At 32.1% G+C, this 25638-nt stretch overlaps 2 protein-coding genes across 4 annotated transcripts; one reads left to right on the plus strand and one right to left on the minus strand.

The window, feature by feature from the left end:
- The first annotated feature begins 1182 nt into the window (after positions 1 to 1182).
- LOC126827802 (G2 and S phase-expressed protein 1) lies at positions 1183 to 15007 on the plus strand. Of its 3 annotated transcripts, none has more exons than XM_050557351.2 (13): positions 1183 to 1253; positions 3285 to 3445; positions 3766 to 3873; positions 4192 to 4350; positions 4887 to 4947; positions 5342 to 5897; positions 6455 to 6613; positions 7420 to 7876; positions 8656 to 8740; positions 9819 to 9947; positions 11531 to 11666; positions 12402 to 12425; positions 12721 to 15007. In XM_050557351.2, exons 2-13 carry the CDS (start codon positions 3439 to 3441, stop codon positions 12853 to 12855), a joined length of 2016 nt encoding a protein of 671 aa, XP_050413308.2. In that variant the 5' UTR covers positions 1183 to 1253; positions 3285 to 3438; the 3' UTR covers positions 12856 to 15007. The 3 variants fall into 3 exon arrangements, with proteins under 3 accessions (XP_050413308.2, XP_050413306.2, XP_050413310.2); XM_050557349.2 differs by having other exon boundaries at positions 1194 to 1274; XM_050557353.2 differs by lacking the exon at positions 11531 to 11666 and having other exon boundaries at positions 1194 to 1274; positions 12721 to 12846.
- A 2240-nt stretch (positions 15008 to 17247) lies between these two features.
- On the minus strand, positions 17248 to 24100 carry LOC126827220 (centrosomal protein of 112 kDa). Its single transcript, XM_050556461.2, has 8 exons — positions 24020 to 24100; positions 23401 to 23504; positions 22940 to 23211; positions 20843 to 22348; positions 20454 to 20502; positions 19941 to 20079; positions 19372 to 19463; positions 17248 to 17746 (listed from the first exon to the last, which is right to left on the minus strand). The coding sequence occupies exons 1-8, from the start codon at positions 24093 to 24095 to the stop codon at positions 17603 to 17605; spliced, it is 2382 nt and encodes a 793-aa protein (XP_050412418.2). The 5' UTR covers positions 24096 to 24100; the 3' UTR covers positions 17248 to 17602.
- Positions 24101 to 25638: the final 1538 nt, after the last annotated feature.

The following is a 25638-nucleotide window of genomic DNA, read 5'->3' on the forward strand; positions in this document are numbered from 1 at the left end:
ACATTTCTATGCTGTAGAATTTATTTCAAAATGACCTACACAATAAACAAAAGTAAATATTTACTCGACATGCACTGCTTTTACAAGCCCCTAGAATGTTTTAATGATAATCCAGAACCTACATGTTGACACGCATTCCTTGACAAGCCTGCCATAGATAGCAGTACACTACCAATCGATAAATTAAGAAAACTCTTTTTCGAAAATATTAGAAATGGCACTGATCAAAGTGGGTAATTAAAGCTTATTAACTGGTAATCCCTGTTATTGTAGTATGCGCAAATAAACCTTACAGTTCTTCAGTGGACGAGGAAATTGAGTTGTCAATCAGCGATAATGGTGGCTGCGTGGTGATTCGATTATTCCGACTCACGTAAAAGACATTTAGGCTTTCACAATTATAAAAACATTAGCAGTATTACTAAATATACACAAATTTTCAACAATATTGTATTGTCAAGTTCAATACTTGCTGATGAAACAAAACAAAATAGAGCAAGCAGTGTAAAATCGGTGTTACTGTTATCTTTTTATTAGCCGTCTCAAGAATCGTCGATCCATTAAATAAAACAAAACAAGTATCGGACTCGCATAAAACGAGAAAAAAACCCACCAAAAAACAGGAGGTTAAACCCCATTTCATTTTTTTTCATTTTATTTCTTTTCTTGATGAAAAGTTGATTGACTCATTGAGGAAGCTGTAGTCACTCATCAACTGTACTGTTGTAGTGAGTAAAATAAATTTATGACAGATTTTCCACGAAAAGATGACCCATTCACGGGAGTGAATAACACAATGAACTAAATACCTTATCACTAGGACTCTCTGGCACAAACACCACAGCCATAATACAAATTATTTGAAATATAGCCCCGATAAAGAGGCCATAATGCAAAAATATTTCGTAGGTTGTGGGCTCTGCTATGTGGATCGCCATTTTCCTTGTTTTGTTTACAATACATTTACGACAGTTGTGAGATTTTGTAAATGAATTATTACGAGATATTCATACTTTATCGATTTATTTTTCAAAGTAATAAAACCATCAATGGATTAATCTAGATACACTTATGTAAAATTTAAATTTTTGAGAATGAATCGGTAATATGTTGTCGTAAATATATTATGACCTATTCACGTTCTTTTGATTTTAACCAATCAAAATACCATAAAATGTCACATGACGTTTAAACTGGAGGAGCGAAATACGAATAAAATCTGGTTCAACTTCAAGAGTTCTTCGAGTTATTTGGTAATTTTTATAAAACCAAGGGTAATTGTCTATCTTATCACGCTACGAAACAACAAAATCTCTATTCGTGATGATGTTCACCCCATTTGGCAGCATAGCCACACAGCTGATGTGAGAATTTGGCCGAGTAGACGAGAGTAAACCATTCCTTGATTTCGTTATATATAGGCTATTAGCATAGGCCTATTCTCTGTAGGACTGTGTCATTTCAATAAAATCAATAATATTTTGACAAAAGTCTGTGTTAGATCAACTATGATTCTATGACTGGCCAGTTTATCCATGTATAATGATGTTGATTAATTGTACTTCAAACGTGTCACTAACTTTTTGTTCTCCATATATAATATATAGGCCTAGATACCCCATACGGTACGGTTATGCCGATACCAATACCATTCAAAGCACAATTTACCCTAGTGCCTGCAAGGGGGTCTGCCGTAAGTCACTAAGACTAAGAGAGTAAGTGGCTAGTTAGTAGAAGTGACTAGTTCTTTACTTTAAATTACTTAAGAAGGGTCTCATCGGACATTGTCTGCTGACTGTTCCTATAGCTGCAATACTCCAATAGGGGTTGGATGGTCGAATGGTTAGCGCGAGCGCCTTTTATCATATAAGGTCTGTCATTGAGTAAACTGGTGTGGTTTTGATTCCCAGTTGTACGTGACAAGGAGTAGAATCGCCTGTCCAACCTTGTGGGTTTTCTCTGGGTCCTTTGGTTTCCTCCCACTACTAAAGACCCCTACTCGCTAGCAAATTATTGAAATAAAATTGAACCATATGTTAGTCCCAAAAAAACCTAGTTTGTAGATAAAGTCAATGTTAAACCGCTCTTCCCCACCTCTGTTCTAAGGCTATTTTGGAACTTGATTCTTTATCTTTGGCCAAAAGGAATCATTTCTCGCCTCATCTGACACAAATTTATAATTCAACGCTATTTTACTATTTTCAAGTTTGCGATTAATAAAAATAGTCACAAAATACGTTTGAACTGATTAGCCATTACGAGACTCGAACATCCGCAGACCACAAAGTCTTGAAAAAAGTGTTGAATTATTATAAATTTGTCACTGTCAGATGTGGCAAAAAATAAAGAATCATATAGGGACAGATAGAAATGGTCAGCAGACAGCATCCGATCAGAGACCGTTCCTAGAGGAACTACATAGATTTACCCAAATCCGCCATTATTTCAACTCGTATATTAATAATTTATATCTATTTCTGATAAAATACGTTACTGTTCTTTTATGCCAAATTGGCATTTTTAATTTAAAATCGTAACGTTTTTGTTTAAAAGAATGTTCCTTAAAATGTAATTTCCAAGTAAGCGATTTTGTGCAATGTACGGGTTATGTCCCTTGGTTACAACTTACCAACTTGCTTGGAAATCACGTTTTGAGGGGGAGTTTTTAGTTTTGTGCAGTAGGCCTAAATACCAGTAGTCTTTTGCACAGCTGGCAGCAGTGACTTAGGGATTAAGCTTTCTGAATATGTGCAGTGTTATTGTTTCTGAAGGGGACTCAGTCCCATAATCCCTTTTAATGATTTGGAAATTGCCTTACTACAATGTAACAGACTTAAGGTGCCTATTTGTTTTGACATCGGAAGTTGTTTAAGTCAAAATTATCTGGCTTTCCTTGTTAAAATTAATTAACAAGATGAAAGGGGCACTAACTTGGCTGTAGTAAAGCAGAAAATTAGAAGCAGGGCTCTTGTTTCAGTCATAATGGCCAGATGAAAGGGGCACTAACTTGGCTGTAGTAAAGCAGAAAATTAGAAGCAGGGCTCTTGTTTCAGTCATAATGGCCAGTCTTAAATTGACTGACTATGAATTTCAAAGAGTTTAAATATGATAAATATATTTTGAGTTAGTTTTTATGTGTAACACTTAAAAATATGTAAGTTATGAAATCAGAACTAAGATCCATAACCTCAACTATTTCGAAATTCTGATTTCAACTCATGCACTGAGTTATTATTACAAATTTAAATTAAAAAACTACATTTTCTAATATTTATTTTTATTAGGTTTGTGAGAAAGGAATTATGATATATGAGTTATGAATATGTGATGTTATAGAACCTTCAAGAAATAAATACTCCTACAGACCAAAAGACTTAGATGATTGTTTTGCCCAGTGAATTGACTTTGATAAAAATTGTTAATTAATAATAATTAAAAATGACAGGTGAGAAATTAGATCCAGCCTTGAACATGTAGTAAAAAATACATTGCTCTCTTTTTCTTGCAACCACTGAAACAAATAAGCTACTGAATGTATCTTTTAATTAGGCTAGTAAGCACTGGACAGTATGTAGCATTGTTTAGTAAATTAGGTTGCAGATCTTTAGAGTTTGGTATAGTTTGTAGACAAAACAGGGCTTGTGCAGTGTCTAAATTGTATTGTTTGTCTATTCAAAACGCAAATAAAAGACAAAACAAAACACTTCTCTTGAAGTTATGGTTGTTATTGAATTTCTTTTAATAGATAAATGATTTATTTTGCAGAGTGTCCAACTGGTTGTTTATTAGATTTATCTGAACCATCAGAGGTTGATATCAACTTGTACGATGAAAATGAAAATTTTGATAAAGAAAATTCTATACCTGTGATAGGTAATATCTTATATTGTTAAACAGAGGAATAGAAATAACAAAAAAATTCAAGTTTCTTTGTTTTATTAGACTCTAGCAGTGAGTTTTCATATGGATGGCACAATGTACATGTATGTATACATTCTTTAAAAATATTGAGCAATTGTTGAGAAAAAATCCATCTCCTACTCCTTAGGCAAAAAATGAATATTTCTCTTGCTTTGAGAGAATTTGAATTCTCATATGCTATATTTTGTGCTGCTATTTCTCTTTTATTTAAGCATGTTTACAATATTTCCATAATTGTCAGAACTATACTGGTTATTTTTATTATTGTAGATTCTATAGAATTGGCTAGAAGTGATGATAGTGATAGGAGAAATAGTGTAACAATCTGTAAATCATTAGATATAGATGATAGAATATTTAATGATGTCACAGATAAAACTCTTACTAATAATACTTGTATACTCGATCCTCATAATCTACCTAGTCCCGGTTAGTATATATTTTATTATTTGATAGTTTGCAGAATAAAGAACATCCTTCTGGTAAATGCTGCAAGATATAACTTGATATAAGGCCATAAAAATAAAATATTATGGTTATCAAATAATCCTGCATCACTTAAATTGGTTTTAAAAATTTCTAGAGATGTGCTTGATCTTATGGTTTCTGGTAACACATTCCATAATTTCGATGTGACTACAGAAAAATCTTGATCTCCACTACGTTTCAGTCTTGAGTAGTTTCCTGCAAGAGGATTTTGATTTGGATTATAGTTTCTGATCATCTCTGATATAATCTGGTGCTTTCTCTTCACTGGCTTTGCTGCACAGTTTTGAACAATTTGGAGTTTGTTTAGGAGAGAATAAGTAAGACTATTAAGCAGGGCATTAGTATAGTCCAGCTTTGACAATATTACCGGGTAGGCAATAGTAGGCATCTTATTAATGATGAGGTTGCCTCCACAGTTGGATAATAATGTACGGAATGAAACTTAATTTGAAAATTTGATTTCTTTTTAACTTCAGACGATATGTGGTTAGAAAAAGAAACTTTCGATTTTGATCTGGTTCTGTCACCACCTGAAAGGTAGATAGATCACACTTTTTTTCCATGATATAAAAAAAAAACAATTTTGATGTATTTGATTAAGGACTAGTATTATGAAAGTTCAATATTTATTTTTGTAAATAAAAAAAAAAAAAAAAAAAAAAAGATTCTATTTCCATGACTGCAGTCCTACTTTTCTTTTTTACCAATCACAGTAGCCCAGTATATTTACTGTGATAAACCGAATGAAGAATTCTTCTTGTGATTTGCTTATTTAAGAATAAGATGAACCAAAGTGTCTAAAATGTCAATAGCGAACATCCTTTTCTGTCTTATATTCCATGTGTGTTGCTACAACATTTAATGTCAGTGATAGACCCATCGTGGTGTCTCACGGAAAAAATCTCAAAGTTTTGTGAAATTTTGTTTTCAGTAAAAAAGATGAATTACAAGATGAGGAAGAGATTTTCTTTGGACCAATGGGATTCACGGAAAGATGTGTGGCTGCTGTAGTTGCCAGGCAAACTCCTGTTAAACCCATGAGTCCCTTAAATCCCCAACAACTGGCCGAAGTAATTAAAGAGGCCCATGGAGTGTCGTGCCTTTTTACAAATATGAAATCAGGGGGTTCAAGTTCAGATGATGGGAAATCTCCACAAAAAAAGCTAATATCCACACGATTATTTTCAAAAAGTCCCAGACATACTAAGAATAGAACTTTTTCCATAGAAAAAGATGTTGAGAACATTTCCCCACCAGAAGCTAATAATCACGTACGTCAAGATACATTCACAAAAGAAACTGAAGTGACAAAGCTTGCAGAACAAGTTATAAAACGTCGATCAATTAAAGCACCCGTCAGAGATTTATCTGCCACTCGCTCTTCTACACTTAATAAAACGAAAGAAGAAAATTCATCAAATAAACCTGGTCTAAAACCTAAATTTTCAAGATTACCAAAAAGTCGGAGTGCTACTAACCTGGCAAAGGTAAGATGAATGAAGCATATCTTGTTTACTAGCATGTAAAAATAAAACATGTTAAAAAAAATTCCATTGTGTTTACATGAAATATTTTCTGTACAGAAAGACTGATTCAGGAATATGTAGAAAAACTAACTGGAAATGAAATTTATTTTATGGTACTCACTTGATGTTTTACTATTCTTCTGTTTTATGTCTACAATGATCTATTTACTAATATAAATTCAATTGAAATCCACTAATATTCATAATTAGTAAAACATGAAGGAAAATGTATTGATTTGAAAGGTTTGTAATTTCTTTAAGTCTAAAACTGCACCAAAAATAGCCCTAAATCAGTAAATGGGTCATTTCAATTGAATAAATATCTTAAAAGCTTTCAGATATTAACCTAGAACAATCGAATTGTACAATCAGGATTCGTTGTCACCACTATTATTTTAAATTGAGGCCTTGGATAAGTTTCTGGTAGACTAAACAATGAATCAACAATAGTATTTGGATAGATAAGAGCCGTTTTATTTTATTTTTGTGTACAATATTTTTATATTCTAATATTACAGACTGAAAGTCAGGAAAGTTTAGTGGATAATGAATCAACACGTCAGAGATATAAAAGTGGAGATTCAGAAGCATCTGAGTCAAGTATAACCAGTGATACAAGTGATATATCTCTCAGTAGATTATCTTCTTGTAGAAAGAGTTTTACCAGTAATATCAAAGTAAGGATCATGTAATCATGTTTCCATAACATTTATATTTCTTAGTTCATCCAGATTTTTCGACGTGGTTGCCCCATGTCAGTGATGCAGGACAGAGGGCCTGACAAGGACACCTGTCTAGTCGTTCGGATGGTACAAAAACCCAAGGTCCCGTGTACACATTGGCGTGCATGTAAAAGATCCTTGAGCGTTGGAATTTGACATAGGAGTAGGCTGTAGTGCCGCTGTCTGGGCAAAATTTCCCTCATAGCGCAGTGTGGCGTATGTCCGTCTTCATTAGCCCAGTATGGAGCAGAACAGTAGGACGTTAAATCTCATTTCATTTCATTTATATTTCTTATTTGATGATGTAAATTAAGTGTGATATAAAGACCCAAGTTTTATGTCTATGCCACATCTTCGACTTGCTAGAGACCTTTAGACAAATAAAATTCAGATTACACTTTTATGCACCCGAATTTCTATGAAATCAAAGTGTTAGTCCAATATTTTTGCCATCTTATGTGAGTAGTGTGTGATTGGCACAATGCCTGTACCATTATTAGAAATAATGAATGAAAGGGAGTTTAACATCCTACATTTCAGCAACAACTGGGCTAATGAAGATGACTAATTAGAAATAATGGTACTCCAACATCATAGGATGACATCATATTCTGTATATTAAAAAGCTGTATTAATCAGTTCTGTTGACAATACTGGCATGTGGGTCAAATTTGTATTCAGTGTTCCCAAATGATATAGTTCCACTCAGTATTGAAACCAGAGCTAATTTATTCTTCTCATTTATCCGTGATTTTTTCTAGGCACCAACATCTACTGGTAAAAGAATGCAAGCACCAATGATAAAACAAAGTTTGACTACTCTAAATAAAGTTGGTTCCAGTAAACTAACAGTTAAAAACCTTTCACAACAACAGGGCCCGATAAAACTCAAACACACTCGAACAAATTCTAACTCAAGTATGGACTCTGTGTCTTCACAGACTTCAAATGTATCAAATTCATCGTTCATGTCCCAAAGTTCAAATATCGGAAAACCAATCATCAAATCAAACATCACAGCACCAGCTATTAAAGGGACAATTAAAGCACCTCTAGGAAAATTTCAGTCAAAAATGATGAAACCAGTTATACAGAAGAAAGTTCCGCCATCAAGACCAGAGACAAGAAAATCTTTAAATGGACCAATGAAAGTGCCTCAAGCAATTAAACCAAGTACATCAAATATCAATAAATCTTTTGTTGATAGAAAGACAACCAGTGAGTTAATAAATGTATTAATAAAAACAAAAACACATACTTATAGAAAACAGCTAAACGTGTATTTAAGACAACATTTTGAAGACTATTCTCTTAACGTTATCAAGCTAATACAGATATAAAGCAAATACATATTCATAGACAGTTTGAAATAAGCTATGAATAAATGTTGTTTTTTGAAATGACTAGACCACTTTGATTTGTGTCAAACATAATTTGATTTGATTGGTGGAAGCGGCAATTGAAAATTTGGGCTAATTGTGATCAAATAAAACCAATTGTGTGTTAAAGATACCATGATTTGATTTGATGATATATTTGGGCTAAAAACATATTCAGACTAATTAATCTATCAAAAATTTGCTTTAAATCCCTCTCAAAACTTTGTTTTCGTAAGCAAAAACCGCACTCTATAAAAATTCTGGTTTTTTTAAGAAGCCATGTTTGTCACTTAAATTGATTGAGGGAGAGTCCATATTTAAGAATGTATTTGTCATTACTTAAATTTGCCATACTTTTATTGGAAATAACCACCCGATAAATACTTTTGTGCAAATGTATTTTTAAGTAGTTAATATTTCAAAAAGAAAGGTGGATCGTATAGCAGTTGTTGACTCGTAAACAAAACACATCAGATCAACTGAATTCAAAATTTTATTTTTACCTAAATCAAATAGCTCCTTTAAAATTATACCAAAAAGCTGTAATTTAAAGTCACCTTTCTACTTCATAACCTGTCATCTACTGGATCATGAGATACTGTATTTATTTATCTTTAGAATCTGACAATACTCCGGTAAAGCAAGAAAAATCTGTTAAACCCAAAAGACTTTCAACAGCTATGGGCACTCTTGGAAAATCTAGGTATGATTTTAATATTACTTTTGAGTTTATGATTTTTGTACATAGAAAGGTAGATTGGAATATATCCAGTGTTTGGTGTATCTTTCTTTTGACCATATAACTAAAGTGTGTCTTACGGCATCATATTTGTATTAAAATCACTTGAACATCCATGGGAATGTAAACACTCACACTATTTGTATTCTTTGAGATTTTAACATCATATTGATACACACACTGGCCCATCCATTTTTATACGGCCACATGGAAATGTGATTCTATATCGCTGTCACCCCGGTCTGTCTGTCCGTCCGTCCATCGTCTACAATTTCTTGTGAACAATCATGCCAAATTTGATGAAAATCCATGCAGGCATAACTGCATACTCCTCACAGTGTTTCGTTTGATTAGCGCTAATCCCACTACCCACTGCTGTGAACAAAGCAAATTCTTGTTCTAAATTATGACTGGTCAATAGTCCGATTAACAACCAATAGTTAACTGCGTAACAATACCAAACAGAGCTCCAAATTGGACCAAATATGTTTACATCATGACTCACGATTTTATTATGCCCAATTAACCAGTGCATAGTAGAATATTGCAGAAAAACTAATTGTGTGACAAACAAGGCTATCAACTGTCAACACAATTTTTACCTGTGGATATAATGTAAACAATATTACTTTGAGACGAACAACACTTTCACCTTTTTTAATACCTTAAATCACTGTCCAAAGTTTTAGGGAAGACCCCTGATTAAACGAAGGGCTGTCATGTTGCTGTGCTTTTGGATTGAACGGGAAGAATAGACACACTCTCTCAAAAGCGCAAGTATCAGAAGCTAATCCAGCAATGGCCAGAGAGGGATTTCTCGGGCCATTGCTTCAGGAATATGGCATAACTGAGGAAATTCAACTATGTTTGGAACATAGGAAATAAAATTGCTATTGTTTTGGTGATTAATATGTACATGTAGTTTATCATCCCAAATAACAAAAATTGTTATACCCTGTATCTTATGAACAAAACTTACAATGCTAGCTTTAAAATGTGCATTTTAGGAACTCAATGTCCTAAATATATTGTTTATTTTTAGTTCTGTGAGTTCAACAGGATCATCAGGTTCGATAACTGATGGAACACCAACATCCAGTCGTAAAAGACATTCATTATTACCAACACCATCCAAATCCAGACCAAGTTCATCAGGCTCTATACCTGCCAGGTAAATACATGTATGCTATAGACCTACATTAGCTTTTACATCATTACTCACTTTGTTCCTCCAATAAATTGTGTTATATTGGAAGAGGTGAGATACTGAAAGTTAATCATCATTATAGCTTACTAGCTTCATTCATTCTTATCACAAAATAATGTCTTAAGTTAAATATTATCCATGATTTCTCAGAGCGTTTTAACAAGATTTGTTAACAATAATAATAAAAATAAAAAAAAATGATCGTCATTATTATTTCATCTCATTTTCATTTTGTATCTTATTTCCAGTTTTTTATATGTAAGTTTAAGATGAGTCTTGAGGTCATTACTGTGAGATAACTGTATTTATTCAATTTGCTTTCTTTAAACATTTAATGTTGGGGAAAATCGAAATGAAACTGCCCGACAAAATGGCTGCTCCTTGTACTCAAATAGTGTAAAAGTATATGATACGAAGGTTGTTCGATTTAGATGAATCTTAAAATATATGTTTATATCCCAAAATTCTCAGTTCCTTTCGATATTCGCGCATTTTAGACCATAACTTCCTGGATTTTGGCCCCTGATTGTATGAAAAATCAGGTTTTTAGCTTGTTCTCTATCAATCTCTTGCAATATATGGGCGTATCTTGCATGGCAACCACTGGTCTATTGACAATGACAGCGTTCAGTCAATGTTATGTGGATATATGAACATTAGAGAAGATGACTATAACCATTAATACCACCAGTGCTACTCGTGGGACGTTCTTATCCAAATAACACTGGCTGAACACTACTTCATAAACCGGAGACAAGTTATTTACTGTCAGTGCAGTTATATAAAAAAAATCACAATATTTGATAATGATAAAAACATAAACAGTCATAAAATCTTGAAAATTTGATAAAATTTGATATAAACATCAGAAAATAATCACAAAATTTGATTGAATGATATCATAGAAATCATAAAATTCCACTAAAAGCTTTCATAAAAATATAAATTTTTAACAAAAATCTGTGTATGTTCCCTTAATTTTGTGCAATACAACTTTAAAACTTGCTTGAAAACCGCATTTTGAGGGGGAATTTTGACACAAAAACGTTAAGATCAAAATGACAATCAATTTAGCATCAAGATCAGTATATATTATTATTTATAATGATATAAATTATTGTGTTTTGAGTTAAATTATACTTAGTGGATTTAGTTACAACTTCCAAACTTGCTTTGAAATCAAATTTTAATGGGCATTTTGACACCAAAGTGTTAGGATTGTGAATTAAAAATGACAATTTGGCATAAAGAACGGCATATTATCAAATATTAATATAAATTATGAACTTATAAGTTGAAATAATGGTGGATTTGGGTAAATCGTGCTACCCATTTAAAAGTCCAATCTTCAGTTTGATCCATCTGTGGGCAATTACTCCCCAATAGTAATAGTGTAGAGATAGTGTTTGCTTTCATTATTCATATTAGTTATAGAATATATATATATATATACAGTTATCTCATAGTATTATATTATTTTATCATGCTTTGCTTGGCTTTAATCAAATCATGCTTGCTTGTATATATGTAACCCCTATTATTTGCAGCCCGCTATCATATCGTAGTAGTAACAGTAGTATAACTAGCATTAGTTCACGACTTGGGGCATCTTTAAGTGATGCAACAGATTCACCTGTATTTGAGTTAGATAATAATAAGAAAGCACCTGCTCGAAGACTAGTGGTTAGTGTTAATTCATAGTATGTTAATTGTAAATTGTGGAAAGCTTATTGAACAATGTGCTATAGTCTAGTTATGTTGCATATTCTATGATGGTAACCAATTGCAAAGATATTTCAGTATTATGCTACATATATATGTCACAGGTGGTCACAAGAAGTAACTCAATAATAAATTTTAATGAATCCAAATATGTGCTGTAGGCTCATTTATCAAGTAAGCAACCCTGATACATGTTTCTGACAATCATAAATGAAATGGGATGCTTATATAAAAAAGTGATTCAGCCCAGTAGCGAGTGATCCTTTGACAAACCAAAAACACAAAATTAAAAACCTCTCTCCCACATCAAATTTTTTGGAATGATGTCTAAGCGATAACCAAAATATATGTTTTTGTGTGGCCTTATATGTATGTTTTGATCTTCACTTTGTTCTGCTACTGTAATAGCTACTCTTGATATTATTACTATTAGCCAATCAAATGTCCAGTTTGGGTGTGACTACAACAATAATATGTTTGACTATTACACCACTAGCTAACAGATAGTGGACTGAGGAAAAGGCCAAGATTATAGTACACGGTCTATTTATCAGTATTATTTCTATGCCAAGGAGAAAAAGTCTCATTACAGAGAATTTTTTAGGGTGCATTTCATTTGGATGTCTAATTTCGGAAATCCTAAATTATTTTCTCATAATTGTTTTGTTACATTTTTCCTTCTAATTTTCTTTACAGAAGGAGTCACCGAGTGTTATGAAGGTAAATGTTATTCTTTTATAGCTTTGTACATGGTGGCATTATAATGAATCCGTTGCATATAAGTTATGTAGAACTAGCTGTCCATCAGAAGTAAACAGTAATTAACCCCTCTATTTTTTCGATGTCTTATCACAATGTATATTCAGTGACTAAAGTTATTGATGGTCTTAATGTTTTCAAAATAATCATTAAATTCATCAAAGATTTTTGCATTCCATTGATTTATATCTTAAGTTCCATTCCACATAATTTGAATAATTTAATGGACGGACACTATTTTATTTTTTGTCACCAGCCTAAAAAGAACTTGGTACAGAATACACCAGATATTCCTGTCACAAAGCCTTCAAGATGGTCTCCAATTGTACGACGAAAAGTTGATCTTCAAGAACAGGCTATTCAGTGTACAAAAAGAGCTGCAAAAAATTGATCTTTGGATGGAAATGCTTGGTAATTAATATAATAAAATCTATATCAGATATAATTATGCTAGGACTCATCCCAATATTCGTACTGATTTTATGGTATTCATTATTCGATGTCAATCAAAACTAGTTTTTGAGGCCTAATGATCTATTTACTGAAATCATTTATGTTCAAAAATAAGCAAACGGAGAAAGGAAAATATATTGATTTAAAAATTTTGAGGTTTCTAGAAATCTGAAAATGCACCGAAAACGGTCCATTAATTGAAGATTCCAATTATGACTTAGAATATATGAATAGTAAAATCAGCATTCGATGTAATTTCTTAGTTATGCATTATTTATGTTAGAATTGCATAATATGGGGTGTTTGTAATATAAATATATAACAATATTTATACAATATAGGTATATCTATGTTTTTGGTGTTGGTAAAATCCCCAAAATAGTTCTCTTTGGCAATTGAATTGATTTTGTTGACTATGCCAATAAAATTACGTACTGTATGCAATGAAAAAATAATAGTCCTGAGTAAATTTTAGTTGCACTCATCGTTTCTGTTCCAAGTATAGATACAATTCATGAATCACTGTCCGTGTATTTGTTTCTCAGATGTATAAAAAATGATAAATGTATATACAGAAGAAATCATAAAGTTACAATGTTTTACTGTGTTTAATTTAATTTTGTATATTATCTAATTGATGTGATATATTCAAGACATAAAGTTTTGGAAAATTGTACATAAGATTGTATGTGTATACTGCCAGGGTTTTCATTTATCTGTACAAAAATGTTGAATTTCTGTGTGATAGTTTTTGGTATCCCCGCTTCCATTGAAGAAGCAATCATTTTAATATGGAAAAATATGGGTCATGATGCCAGAAATAAAAATAATTGTTTGGAAATTTTTGGCTGGAATGATATGATAGTGGATATACTAATGACACACAAGATCTCAAACTGTCTGATAAAACAAGTAAATAGCAAATGATAGCTCTGGTATATACATGAAAGATATGGAGTCATAATTTTGGTAAATGTAGAGCTATGTTTTTTTTTATTGTTTGTAAAATTAATCTAATTCAATGCACATCAGATTTTAAATTAAACTTTAATTTGTTAAATATTCTGTTTTTGTAATAGTCCCAATTAAATTTCAATTAATTCAAAATTGTATTTTTTGTAAAATGACTATTTTTCATAGTTCAAATTATAGCAATTTACGTGAATGATAAATATACTTTGATATGAATTAAATGTACTTTAATTTTGTGACAAATGCTATTGTATTCTCCCAAACTTATTTATGTGTAGATTCTAGTGTGATAAGGATTATTATATAATAATGATTTAATAACTACATGTAGTGCTCAGTATCTTTATTTAAAACTATTATAAGTATATTATAATTTGTTTGTGCCAATATTCATTACCATATTATTTGCGAATAAGAATACATAGGTTTGATCAAATGATAATTTTCTTTTTATGACTGGGGCGTCCCATATTCTTTTTTTTAAAGGCATTCATATGATACATATTACTCTTAATTTTAGTGCAGTGTATAGCGAATTTCAGAAAATATAGCCCTAACATCACAGGGATCTCAAAGGCACAAAATGTCTCTTGAATGCTTGAAGTAGTGACCAGTGATGTCATGCTATCTTTTCTGAAAATAACTGTGGTAGACAGAATATGATACCCTTTATCTCTATATATCCCTGTGAGTACATTGTTCTTAATGGAGTACAGAATTTCAGTGAGTAGACGAAATCACCATTTGTAAAATTTAACCTGATGATTTGAAGTACTATAATGCAAATTTTCTTCCTAATTTACATAATTAAGGACATAATTCCAAAATGATTAATGACTTCATAAAATGGATGTTGTGTTGTTAAATTGCCTGTTACAAGGTTAGATGGTTAAATAAGATACTTTTATGGTTTGAACTTCAACCAAATCTATGGAAGCATTTTGTTGTATTTCTTCACATTTTTCTTCAGTTTTAAATTAAAATTTTAAGATATATTTAAACATTTGAAATGTGAGATATTGCAATCCTTTGTTTTATATTCAGTAAATGTGTTAAACTTTCATTGCCTCTATCTTGTGAAAATAAATTAATGGTAGATATAAACTACTTCAAAATTACTAGGTATTTGTTTTTTTTCACTTGAATCAGTACTGGTATTGATGGTATCCCCTATTTGCACAGATAAAATAAACTCCAAACTTCCAAGACTTGTATTTTAAATGTCCGTCAACAATTGGCTTGTGAATGGGATAAGAGGCTACAGTTTTTGTTGGGTTCTTTTCAAATTTGGTGTGAAGCATCGTGGTCATTAGAATACAAACCCTATTGATTTTCCAAGTTCTGTGTCTTTCAGTTCTGGAGTTATCCCCCTTTCCAAAAAAACCTTGTTAATGCAATAGAAGCTGTAGTTTTCCAACAAATTCTATTTATATTCAGAGTTCTGCAACTTTCTATTTCAGAGTTATCGGCCCTTGTGAACGTGATTAATAGAGGCTAGTTTTTGACAGATTTTTATTCAAATCTGGTGTGAAGCTTTGTGGTCATGAGAGGACAAGCCGTATTGACATTCAGTGTACTGTGACTGGAGGCAGACCACCATTAAATCTCACTATCTCGGTACCCACAAATTGTAGTTCGTCTATTTATAGCAATTCTCTCTCTGTCTCTTTTCTCACCTTTGGCATGCCCATTTTTGTTGATTTTTTGGTCTAGAATGGATGAAGAGGGTTTGAATTAACATTTTCTGCCAAGTTTTGGTAAATATTCATGATATATTTTTCAAAAATGATGTGAAGCATTGGAGTTATCGGAGGAGGAATCCTATTGATTTTTAGCATTCAATGCCCTTTTGTTACAGAGTTATCCTCTTTTCCTAAAACATTGTGAACGCGATAGAGGCTATAGTTTTTAACAGATCTTTTGAATTCGGTGGGAAGCATTGGGGTCATGAGAACCCTATCGACATTTCTCCCTTATGAACACGATAGAGGCTACAGTTTTTAAGAAATTTTAGTCAAATTCGATATAAGAGTAGGCCGTAGTGCTGCTGTCTGGGCAAAATTTACCTCATAGCGCACTGTATGGCGTTTGCCCATCTTCATTAGCCCAGTTCGGAGCAGAACAGTAGGACGTTAAACTCCATTTCATTTCATTTCAAAATTTGGTGTGAAGCATTGGGGTCATGAGAGGAGGAAACCTATTAATATTCAGCGATCTGCCCCTTTTCTAAAAAAATCTTATGAATGCAATACAAGCTATAGTTTTTAATGGGTCTTTTTCATATTAGGCTTAAAACATTGGGGTCATCGATCCTTATCAATATTTATATTCCGCAACCTGGGGGGTTGGATGGTCGAATGGTTAGCACGTGTGCGCTGTATCATAAGGCCTGGCATTGAGTCAACTGGCGTGGTTTCGAATCCCCGGTTGTACGTGACAAGGAGTAGGGTCACCTGTCTAACCTCGTGGGTTTTCTCCAGGTCCTCCCACTGCTAAAGACCCCTATGCGCAAATTACTGAAATAAAATTAAACCATATGTTAGTCCCGTAATGACCTAGTTTGTGTCAAGTGGACGTTATATCCCATTTCTCTCTCTCTTTATTCCGCAACCTTCTCTTCCTGAGTTATCCCCCTTTTGTTGAAAAGTGTGTGAATGCGATAGAGGCTTAAAGGTTTTAACAGATTTTTTTTTCAAATTTACTTGGAAGCAATGGGGTCTTAAAATTGCATGAACCCTAGAGATTAAATTTCTTCAGGGATCCTAGAATCCATATCAAATTTGCTTGACATCCAAGTTTTTCTTTCAGATGAGCTGCAGTTGAGACAAAGCTGTTGCCTGTGCCTTTTAAAAATATATTGGGATTGTTTACATTTAAACTTTGGGAAGTTTGTGGAACTAATTTTGTAAAGTTATCTTGGAGTATATTTTGACATTTTAAGTTTGAGAAGTTGATACAAGACAAAATTCTCACCAAAGTGCTAATGGCTCTTTTATGGTTCTATAAATGTACCTTTAAAGAATTTTACAAGGCATTGCCAATTTCATTTTAAATAAAAAGTCACTTTTATTTTAAAAACAATCTTAATTTCATTGCAACATAAAACTTAAATACATTTAACATTTTATAGTAAGCAACATGATATGTACAATGCAAATCTATAACCAAATAAATAATTAAATATATTATTTTGCAAATAAACCATTCTATATTATTTTGCAAATAAACCATTCTATATTATTTTGCAAATAAACCATTCAAATATATTATTTACATTATTATAAGTAAAAACAACAAAGAATTTAGAAATGTACAAGTTAGATTATCTTATCACAGATATAGCTTGACTAGGGTTCATTTAAAAAAAACAACAAAAAACAACTTCATAATAAATATCATTAGTACAACAATTGAATACCATTCATTTGTTAGTTGCAACATAATAATAACAGCTCTGCTGTAATCAATTAATTTTTTTATGTCTTTTTAAAGTTTGTAAGTTGACTTTTTAACATTGTAAATAAACATTCAGGCATTAAAATATAACAATTGTAACTTCTCTCATGATCTATTTCTGAAATTATGCAAGGCTTTTTTGAATTTACATCTAAACCGGTTAGATAAATTTCTTAAAAGATTAATTCGTCTTTAATTATTAAGCACTTGAAAAACTAAAAGGCTAGATGGATTAAATGTGCCTTTAAGATGTTAAATTAGTGTGCTGCATCAACTTGAAAATATCTTCTCTGAGTTCGTCTTCTAATGGATTCAGTTATTTCTACAAAATTGTTGTTATCTTTCAGGTGATTATTTGGACAGTTTCTTGTCTGGGTGATAGCATGGTTAAGTTCTGATTCCTGCAAAAATAAAAAAATATGGTGGGGTGTACTTTGAATTCATTTTTGTCAGTTTATCCAATTTAAAGTTGCTGATCATCATTTGTATTTTTGGAAAATATCTGATTTTTTACGGCTTTATCCACTCAAATTGATTATTTAAACATACATTATGCAAGAGCTAAATCTGCCTATTTGCAGGTCTTGCTTTGGGCCTGAAATGTTATATAAGCTATTAATTAGATATTTTAAAACATGAAAAGACCATAATCAACTCTCGATGCCATCTTATGTGTTGGTTTTTCACTGGATTTTAATCCGACTTCACCCACTTGCTGCTCAATGCTCATTGATGATTTAATCCAAAAATGGATAATCAAGACTGTTTTTTATCGTACCAACTTTAGTAATGATGATCGAAGCTAGGCCTAAAATTCGAACGCCAATATCTTGGTTCAAAGTGGAGCAATTTGTCTGAAATTTTCAGCATATTCCCTTTACATTATTTAGTTTTCAACTATTTTAGTGAGAACTGCCAGCTCTTTATCTAATCTTCCATAATGCCCCTTTAAAGATGCCTTTCAAAGTACAAACTGTGTGATTTAATGATATAAGTTAATTTAGACTAAAATATTCAAACTAATTTATCTCTCAAAAGTTGGCTTCAAATCCCTCTCAAAATATTTTAATTGGAAGAAAACTGTCCCAAGCTGTATAGTCTATTTTAAGCATTCTTGTTTGACAAGTGATTTGATTGTACAATTTGTCGCTACTGGCTGTCAATTTACCATAAATATCAAAGCTTATGTAATTTCTTAGATTATCCTCTGCCGTTTAATTGAAAGTCTATGGTCTGTTTAAGTCTCGCACTTCTCTCAACCTCTAGCCATTTTATTAACAAAACCAAGTGCTACCTACATCATTCAAGCAGGCATAAAAAGACAGATTGGCCATTATTGATCTCCTTAAATTTTTGTCTCGTGGGTGTTTTTCAGGGTATGTATTCTTCTAGTAAGATTGGGTGTCTGCTTTCCATATCAAATTTGTCATACTTTTACTGGAAATTTCTACCTTATAAAATTTTTTTAACTTTTAATTAATATGATAAAAATCAGAAAATCTGTGGTAGAACTTCCCTATAGTACATGAATGTAATGAATTTAAAAAGAGGCTCAGGAAACCAATGTTGTAAAGATTATAGGTAGCACTAGCTTGTTTTGACCATATCCAGATTATAGTTATAGTCTGCAGAAGATGCTGAATGTTAATAAATTTTCAGTTTATCATATATTTGTAAATACTGAAGAAATTAAACCATATTTGGGCTGATATTCCTTTCAGAGATTCAACTTTCATAACATTGTAGATCAGATAGCCTACCTTAAACTTTCTAATGACATGTTCCAAAAACATTTATTTAAATTTTTATCTCTATTTATAAATTTATGATTTCATCCGAAAAAAATAATTTTTCTCTTAAAAAACAATTCCCCCCTACTTTACAAATAGAAAATAGAATGGATTTTGGACAATTAGGATTGTACTTTTTATTAATGGTTCAAGGCCTTGTATAGAGATTCAGAACTAGTAGCCACAGTAACCTATTCTATTTCTGAAACTTGGCTTACACACTGTACAAATTTTACCTGCTTATCATCTTGGTATGGTTTTCTAGAATCAGCTTGTGAGAAAATGGGATCCATTGTAGGACTTGTAGCTAAAATATCTTGTGATTCTCCTGAAATATAAATAGAAGCACTGTAAATGTTTGAAATACTTGACTTTCTCTAGCTCTAAAAAATATTAAAAAATGGCACCTTATCCTCCTTTTTCAACATCAACAGGCATCAAAAATGTATGGGAAACTGTCAGTTATTTCAGATAATGAAACATTTATAAATATTTTCACTCAATCCCATCTGGGATTTTCTTAGAGCTTTATAAGAAAGTGACATACTACAATGCCAAATGTGTCATAATTTTACCTAACATGAACTAATGAACTGTTTCCTCTTTGCAAAAATTAAATAAAATATTATCAATCATCCAAACTTTGACTAATTAGGGAAGTCCCAAATAACATAAACCTAATTCTATATCCATCGTACAAAAGATTTTAAAGTAACATCTGTAGTGACCAATACTGGCCATTAGTAATATTTTGATTCTTTTTATTCCCTCGAACAGGAAGTTGGCTTTTGAACAAATTGATTACCATAATTGTAAGTCTGTGCTGTTTGAAAATTTCTGAGATCTGGAGTTTTCTTATTGTCACATTTGATTTTTCTCTTGATAACAACTTCTGTTAGAGACATAGATGGTGATGACTCCCTACTACCATAGGTACACACACTCTGCAAATTTCATTAACACAAAACATAAATATGTTAGTTTATTTATTTCTGTGGTTTCATGCTCGGAGAAGAATTTTGAATTTTGCCACAACCATATTTCCTCCTTCTTTTCTTTGAATTCCAACTGGTAACATTTTAAGGTCATTAAAAATTTGTAAACTTAATCACACTGTAACAGGATATCCACTAACTATTGTCGCACACCACATCATTCAACATGCCTTACCTTTTTCTCCCAAATCATGCAATTTCTACCTTTTATAATTTTAGTTATAAATCAACTACACACACATACCATTGTTGAAAACACTGTGGTGAGTTATATAAGTTATAGTAATTTTAAAAGATTAATAATAAAAATATTGTATACTTACTGCTGATGGTGGTGATTTGTAAGCTGAAAAACTTCTTTTGTTATCACTCCTAAAATATGTCAATTAAATTTTTAAGTACCAACAGGGAATCCCATACAAGCCATTTTTTTTATATCAACACGAGACACCTACTATTTTATAAAGTATTGTTTACATTAGTTTGATATCATCAAAGACAGATATGTATGATGTTTTATTTTTTACAAAATATCCATCTAAAACCAAGAGAAGGGAAAAAACATAGCTTCTGTGCAAGTTGAGATCAATCCAACCAAATGGAACAGATAAAGATTTACCATATTAGGCCTGAAACAGTCTAGTTGGGAGTGGATATTAAATCACATTTCTTTCATTAAAATTTGAGTGTATTAATGTAAATCATAACTTACAACTTTTGAATGTCTTTGTTTGGAATCTGCTCAATTCTTCTTTGATAGGTAAAAGTAGTTTCTGATGGCCTGTATCCAGGTTTTGATTGCATACACTCATCTTCAAATTGATAAATGGATTTCTGTCGAGAATCTTTATTTTGTTGAAAATCAAAATTATTGGTTACATAAGAGGTGTTGTTGCTTTTCATGGGATAATTCATAACATCTTGTTTGTTGGCTGAGAATTTTTGAGGTATCACATTTTCATTTTGCTCTTGAAAATTATAACCTTTGTCTTCAGTTTTGGATATTGTCTTGATTGTTCCACAATCGGTATGGGTTGGTATGGTTTCATCGTGTGTTTTGGCTCCAGAACTTCGTAAAACTCTTTTTGGAGGATCACTGGCATTGTCTTCTGTTACTAGAGGTGCAAGTTCTATTCCTTCAAATACATATTTATCCATTCTCGGTTTCTTGATTTTAGTTTCTTTATTAGCACCGTTTACTGTTTTCCTTTCCGATTTCTGTTTTGTTAATCTCTGTTTTCTTCTTTTCTTCCCTTTCTTGACAGGTTTTGATATTATATGGCTTTTTTCTTCACGTTTTTCTTCTTCAGATTCAACAAAATCTTCATAAATTTCTTCTTCAAATAGTTCTTCTTGACTTTCTTCTTGTGTCAGAGGTATTATTGAGGATACCAAAGGAGAAGGGGCTGCTTTTCTTTGTGGTAGCACAGCTGCCACAGGTGAGGGTTGCGGTTTACAAAACAAAAATCTAGAACTCAAGGGTCCATAAGCAGAGAGGGGAGACATGCGAGTAGGATACAGACTGCTTTGTTTTTGAAAAGAGCGGGATGGTGGATTCATTATTGTCTTGGCTTTATCGAACGCTGACGAGACTTGGTTTGATTCTTGAGTTATCGCTGCCCTTCGGCCTAGTATTGGTGAATCACCCCTTAAATTTCTATTTAATCCATTGAACTTTGGTACCACATCATTATTGGTCGCAGATAAAGCTTCTCTAGCCAATTGCTGCTCTTGTAGTTCATTTTGTATTCTCTTTATCTCTTCTCTGTGTCTTTCGTGAAGATTCTCGATTTGTTTTTTCACGTCAGAATGATATTTACTGAACTGATCTTCAAAATATGGCAATGTCAATTGAAAATCTGATTCTCTGTTCATCTTTACAATACTTTTTTCCTGATTTTTAGAAACCTTGTCTAATAATAGCTCTAACTGATGTTCTTGTAAGTTAAAATGTCGATTAAACTGGGTCTCCAGAAACATTTCAACACTCTCCCATTGTCTTTTAAACATGTCTTCAATCTTGTCTGTTGGAAGATTCACTGAATCATTTGACTTGAATTTATTTTTAGGAGATTTTTCTATGATGTTAACAAGTTGTTTCTGTAAATAATGAAACTGACTCTCTTGCACTTTATACAGTTCATCTAAACACTGTTTCTGCCAGGCATTCTCACGATATTTAAGTTCTTCCTTTACTGTATTTAATTCTTCTAAAATTCTGAAATGACAGAAAAATGTTTATAAATATAAAAAATGACTTGAAGCTGAAATATACTCATTTCAATAATATTTTACTTTTTCAAATTTGAGTCTCAGCATTGTTCTAAAACAAAACATTTATGTACATACTACATAAAAGAAATGCATTTTCTTATACCTACTATGGGTTTGATGACCTTTAGCTTTCATTAAGTTAAATGATTTCAGAATGATAATTGCAAATGTATAGTTCATCGGGATTTTCCGGCGTGGTTTCCCCCTTGTCAGTGGTGCAGGACGGAGGACCTGACAAGAGATGGCTGTCTAGTTGTCAGATGGGACGAAAAACTGAGGTCCCGTGTACAAATTTGTGTACCTGTAAAAGATCCCTTGGCAGTTGGAATTCGATATAAGAGTAGGCTGTAGTACTGCTGTACGGGCAAAAATTCCTCTCATAGCACACTGCATGGCGTATGCTCGTCTTCATTAGCCCAGTTGGAGCAGAACAGTAGGACATTAAAGTTAAACCCCATTTCATTTGCAAGTCTAAACCATTAGCCTACTTTTGAATAAATCAAAATTTCTAATTACGTCAAAAACACAGATTTACCTATATTCTGTATCTTTCATATTTTTCTGTTGTTTTTGTCGTGTTTCAAGATTTAATTTTCTCTGTATTTCAGCTTGATGTTTATATTCCTGCATCTGTAGATTTGATTGGTCAGTTTCTTCATTAACCCAATCCAGAACTCTGGATAATTTTTTATCAATGGCTGCTGTAGGTTCTTTTATTTCTTTCTTCAAAGTCTTTATAACAACTTCTTTATCTTGTTCCTTTCTTTCTTCCAACTGTTTCTCTAACTGAGCAATCGTGGCATCTCTCTATATTAACAAATTTTGTGATACAAACATTTAAAGCTACATCACCAGATTAGATGGTCTTGAAAAGGAAAGGAATATAAGGACGTCAAACTCACAAATATTTCTACATGGAATTATTGCTGTATTGACAAAATTTGGTTTTTCAAAATTTGAAGTGTCCGAAATGACCATGTGATGATAATCACTTACCACTGATATTTCTTTTTCTAACTGATTAACTCTCATCATTTTGTTCTCCTTTTCTCTCACAGCATTTAATATTCTATCTTGATGTTCGCATAAATCTCCTAGAACTAAAAATAAACAGGGAAAAAATAAGGCAAAAAATGAGCAGAGAGAGAGAAATGGGGTTTAATGTCTACTCGACACAAACTAGGTCATTTCGGGACTAACACATACTATTTTATTTCAATAATTCGCTTGCAGCAGTGGGAGGAAACAAAGAGGACCCAGAGAAATCCCACGAGGTTGAACAGGCCACCCTACTCCTTGTCACATACAACCTGGGAATCGAAACCATGGCAGTTGACTCAATGACATATCTTATGATACAGCTTGCATGTGCTAACAATTTGACCATCCAACACCCCAATGGTGAGCAGAGTTTGACATGTACATGGAGACTATCATGTCTGAGAACCTTATAATGGAACCTGGCATGAAACAATGTAATTCTATTGGATTTTTTTTGCAGATTAAGTGGTGATGCTTTTGTATAAAGCTATTAATTACAAATCCAAAAGGCATTTGGATATGAATTAGAATGTGCAACACTGTACCACACTCTGAAACAAATCATTTCACTTACATGCAGATATTGTTTCTTGAATTTTATCAGAAGATATGTCATTATTTTGTTGAATTATTTCCTTCATAGAATTCATTGTTATTTTCATCTGTAAATAAGTATATTATAATAAATAGGAATCATTTATACCATACTGTTACTGAAACCACTATAAACTGTAGAGTTAGAAATAAAATTCTTTATAATATTACCATCAACAAATCTTTTGAAAACAGATATTAATGAAAGCTTATATTCATAGTACACATACCTCTTTAGCGCTTTCTTGTACAACTGTTGCTACTTGTTGCAAAAGATCCCTGAAAAAGAGGATTTAAAGAAATTTTACTTTTTAGGTATTGAATTATCTCCCTTGACACATTAAATAAATTATGGTACTTTAATTTCATAATAAATTACTTTAATTTTCTTCTAATCAGAACAGCAATATAATTCCAATAACCACTCCTATTAAGTTAGTAAATTACTCTTGGCCATTCAAAATTTTTTAAATATTGCAGAGTTATCCCCCTTGACACATCAAATTTCTTTTATTTACATTTGTGCAGTAAATTAGGTGTACCGGGTACTCATAACCTTGTTAGGTTTATACAAGAGAAAAAACAAAAGCTACATGTTCACCACTCATAAAACATACTGAATAGTGACTTTCATTTTACAAATAATTATATTTTTTCCACACATGATGGGCTGATAAGAGCTACTTAGTTCTTGCACAAATTTTCTTTCGAGGTAAGTCCTGCATTGGTTGCACCCCGGCTATAACCTACCTGTCATCTCTATCTTTAGTCTTAGCTTTATGTATGTTAAGATGTTGTACAGATAACTCTGGTTTATTTGTGTTGGCTTTGGATGGGAAAGATTGTTTTGCCTCTGCAGAAGGTGGCACACCAGTTTTATACATTGGACCTTTACTCATCCATTTATCATACATAGACGGTCTTCTACTTGGCCCACCTGTGGTTGACATCTGATAAAAAATTATTTTTAAGAGCAAAATTATAACCCACGACAAATTAAAACTTTGATAGTGAATAAATGGTTTGTTCAGTTTGGGAAATCGGAATGCATCTTGAATTTATTTAGGGTAGTGGTTAGATATAAATTGTCAGTTTACATTATTATTTTTATTAAAATTATATCAAAACATCCACTGAACTTTATGAATTTATCAATAACTGTCTCAAATTCAAAATCAAATTAATCTGAGAATCAGATGAATCATTTTTCAAATTCTTCAATAAAAAGACCAGTTTTCCTTTAATAATCCGGGATTGTTTTTGCTTAAATTTACCTCTGATTGTGAACTGCTTGAATATTGTTGTGTAAATAAATCCTGTGAATTGATTTGAGAAAATTCATATTGAGAATTCAACTGTGAATTCATTTGTTGTGTAGATTCAATAGCAGAGTCATGGCCATCTCTCCTGTAAAAACAAATGGATATTTATCAGTTTATTTCAGTTTGAAATCTAGATGATCCATATAAAATTTCTGTCACACATTCATTAGAAATCAAACTATGTATAATAACAAACCAAATAATTAACATTTAATTTTGATTCATTCTAAATTGGATTGGGCGAGACCATAGCCAACAAAATTGCTACACATAATAT

The sequence above is a fragment of the Patella vulgata genome, chromosome 7 (assembly GCF_932274485.2).
Source record: "Patella vulgata chromosome 7, xgPatVulg1.2, whole genome shotgun sequence".
NCBI lineage: Eukaryota > Metazoa > Mollusca > Gastropoda > Patellidae > Patella > Patella vulgata.

Coding starts and splice junctions, on each gene's coding strand:
- LOC126827802 (XM_050557351.2), top strand. Junction 7,877..8,655: donor TGTTGATAGAAAGACAACCA/GTGAGTTAATAA, acceptor ATTTATCTTTAG/AATCTGACAATACTCCGGTA. Junction 12,426..12,720: donor AGTCACCGAGTGTTATGAAG/GTAAATGTTATT, acceptor TTTTGTCACCAG/CCTAAAAAGAACTTGGTACA.
- LOC126827220 (XM_050556461.2), bottom strand. CDS start 24,095: ATGAATTCTATGAAGGAAATAATTCAACAAAATAATGACATATCTTCT. Junction 20,080..20,453: donor ACAAATCACCACCATCAGCA/GTAAGTATACAA, acceptor TGAAATTTGCAG/AGTGTGTGTACCTATGGTAG. Junction 19,464..19,940: donor AGCACAGACTTACAATTATG/GTAATCAATTTG, acceptor TTTATATTTCAG/GAGAATCACAAGATATTTTA.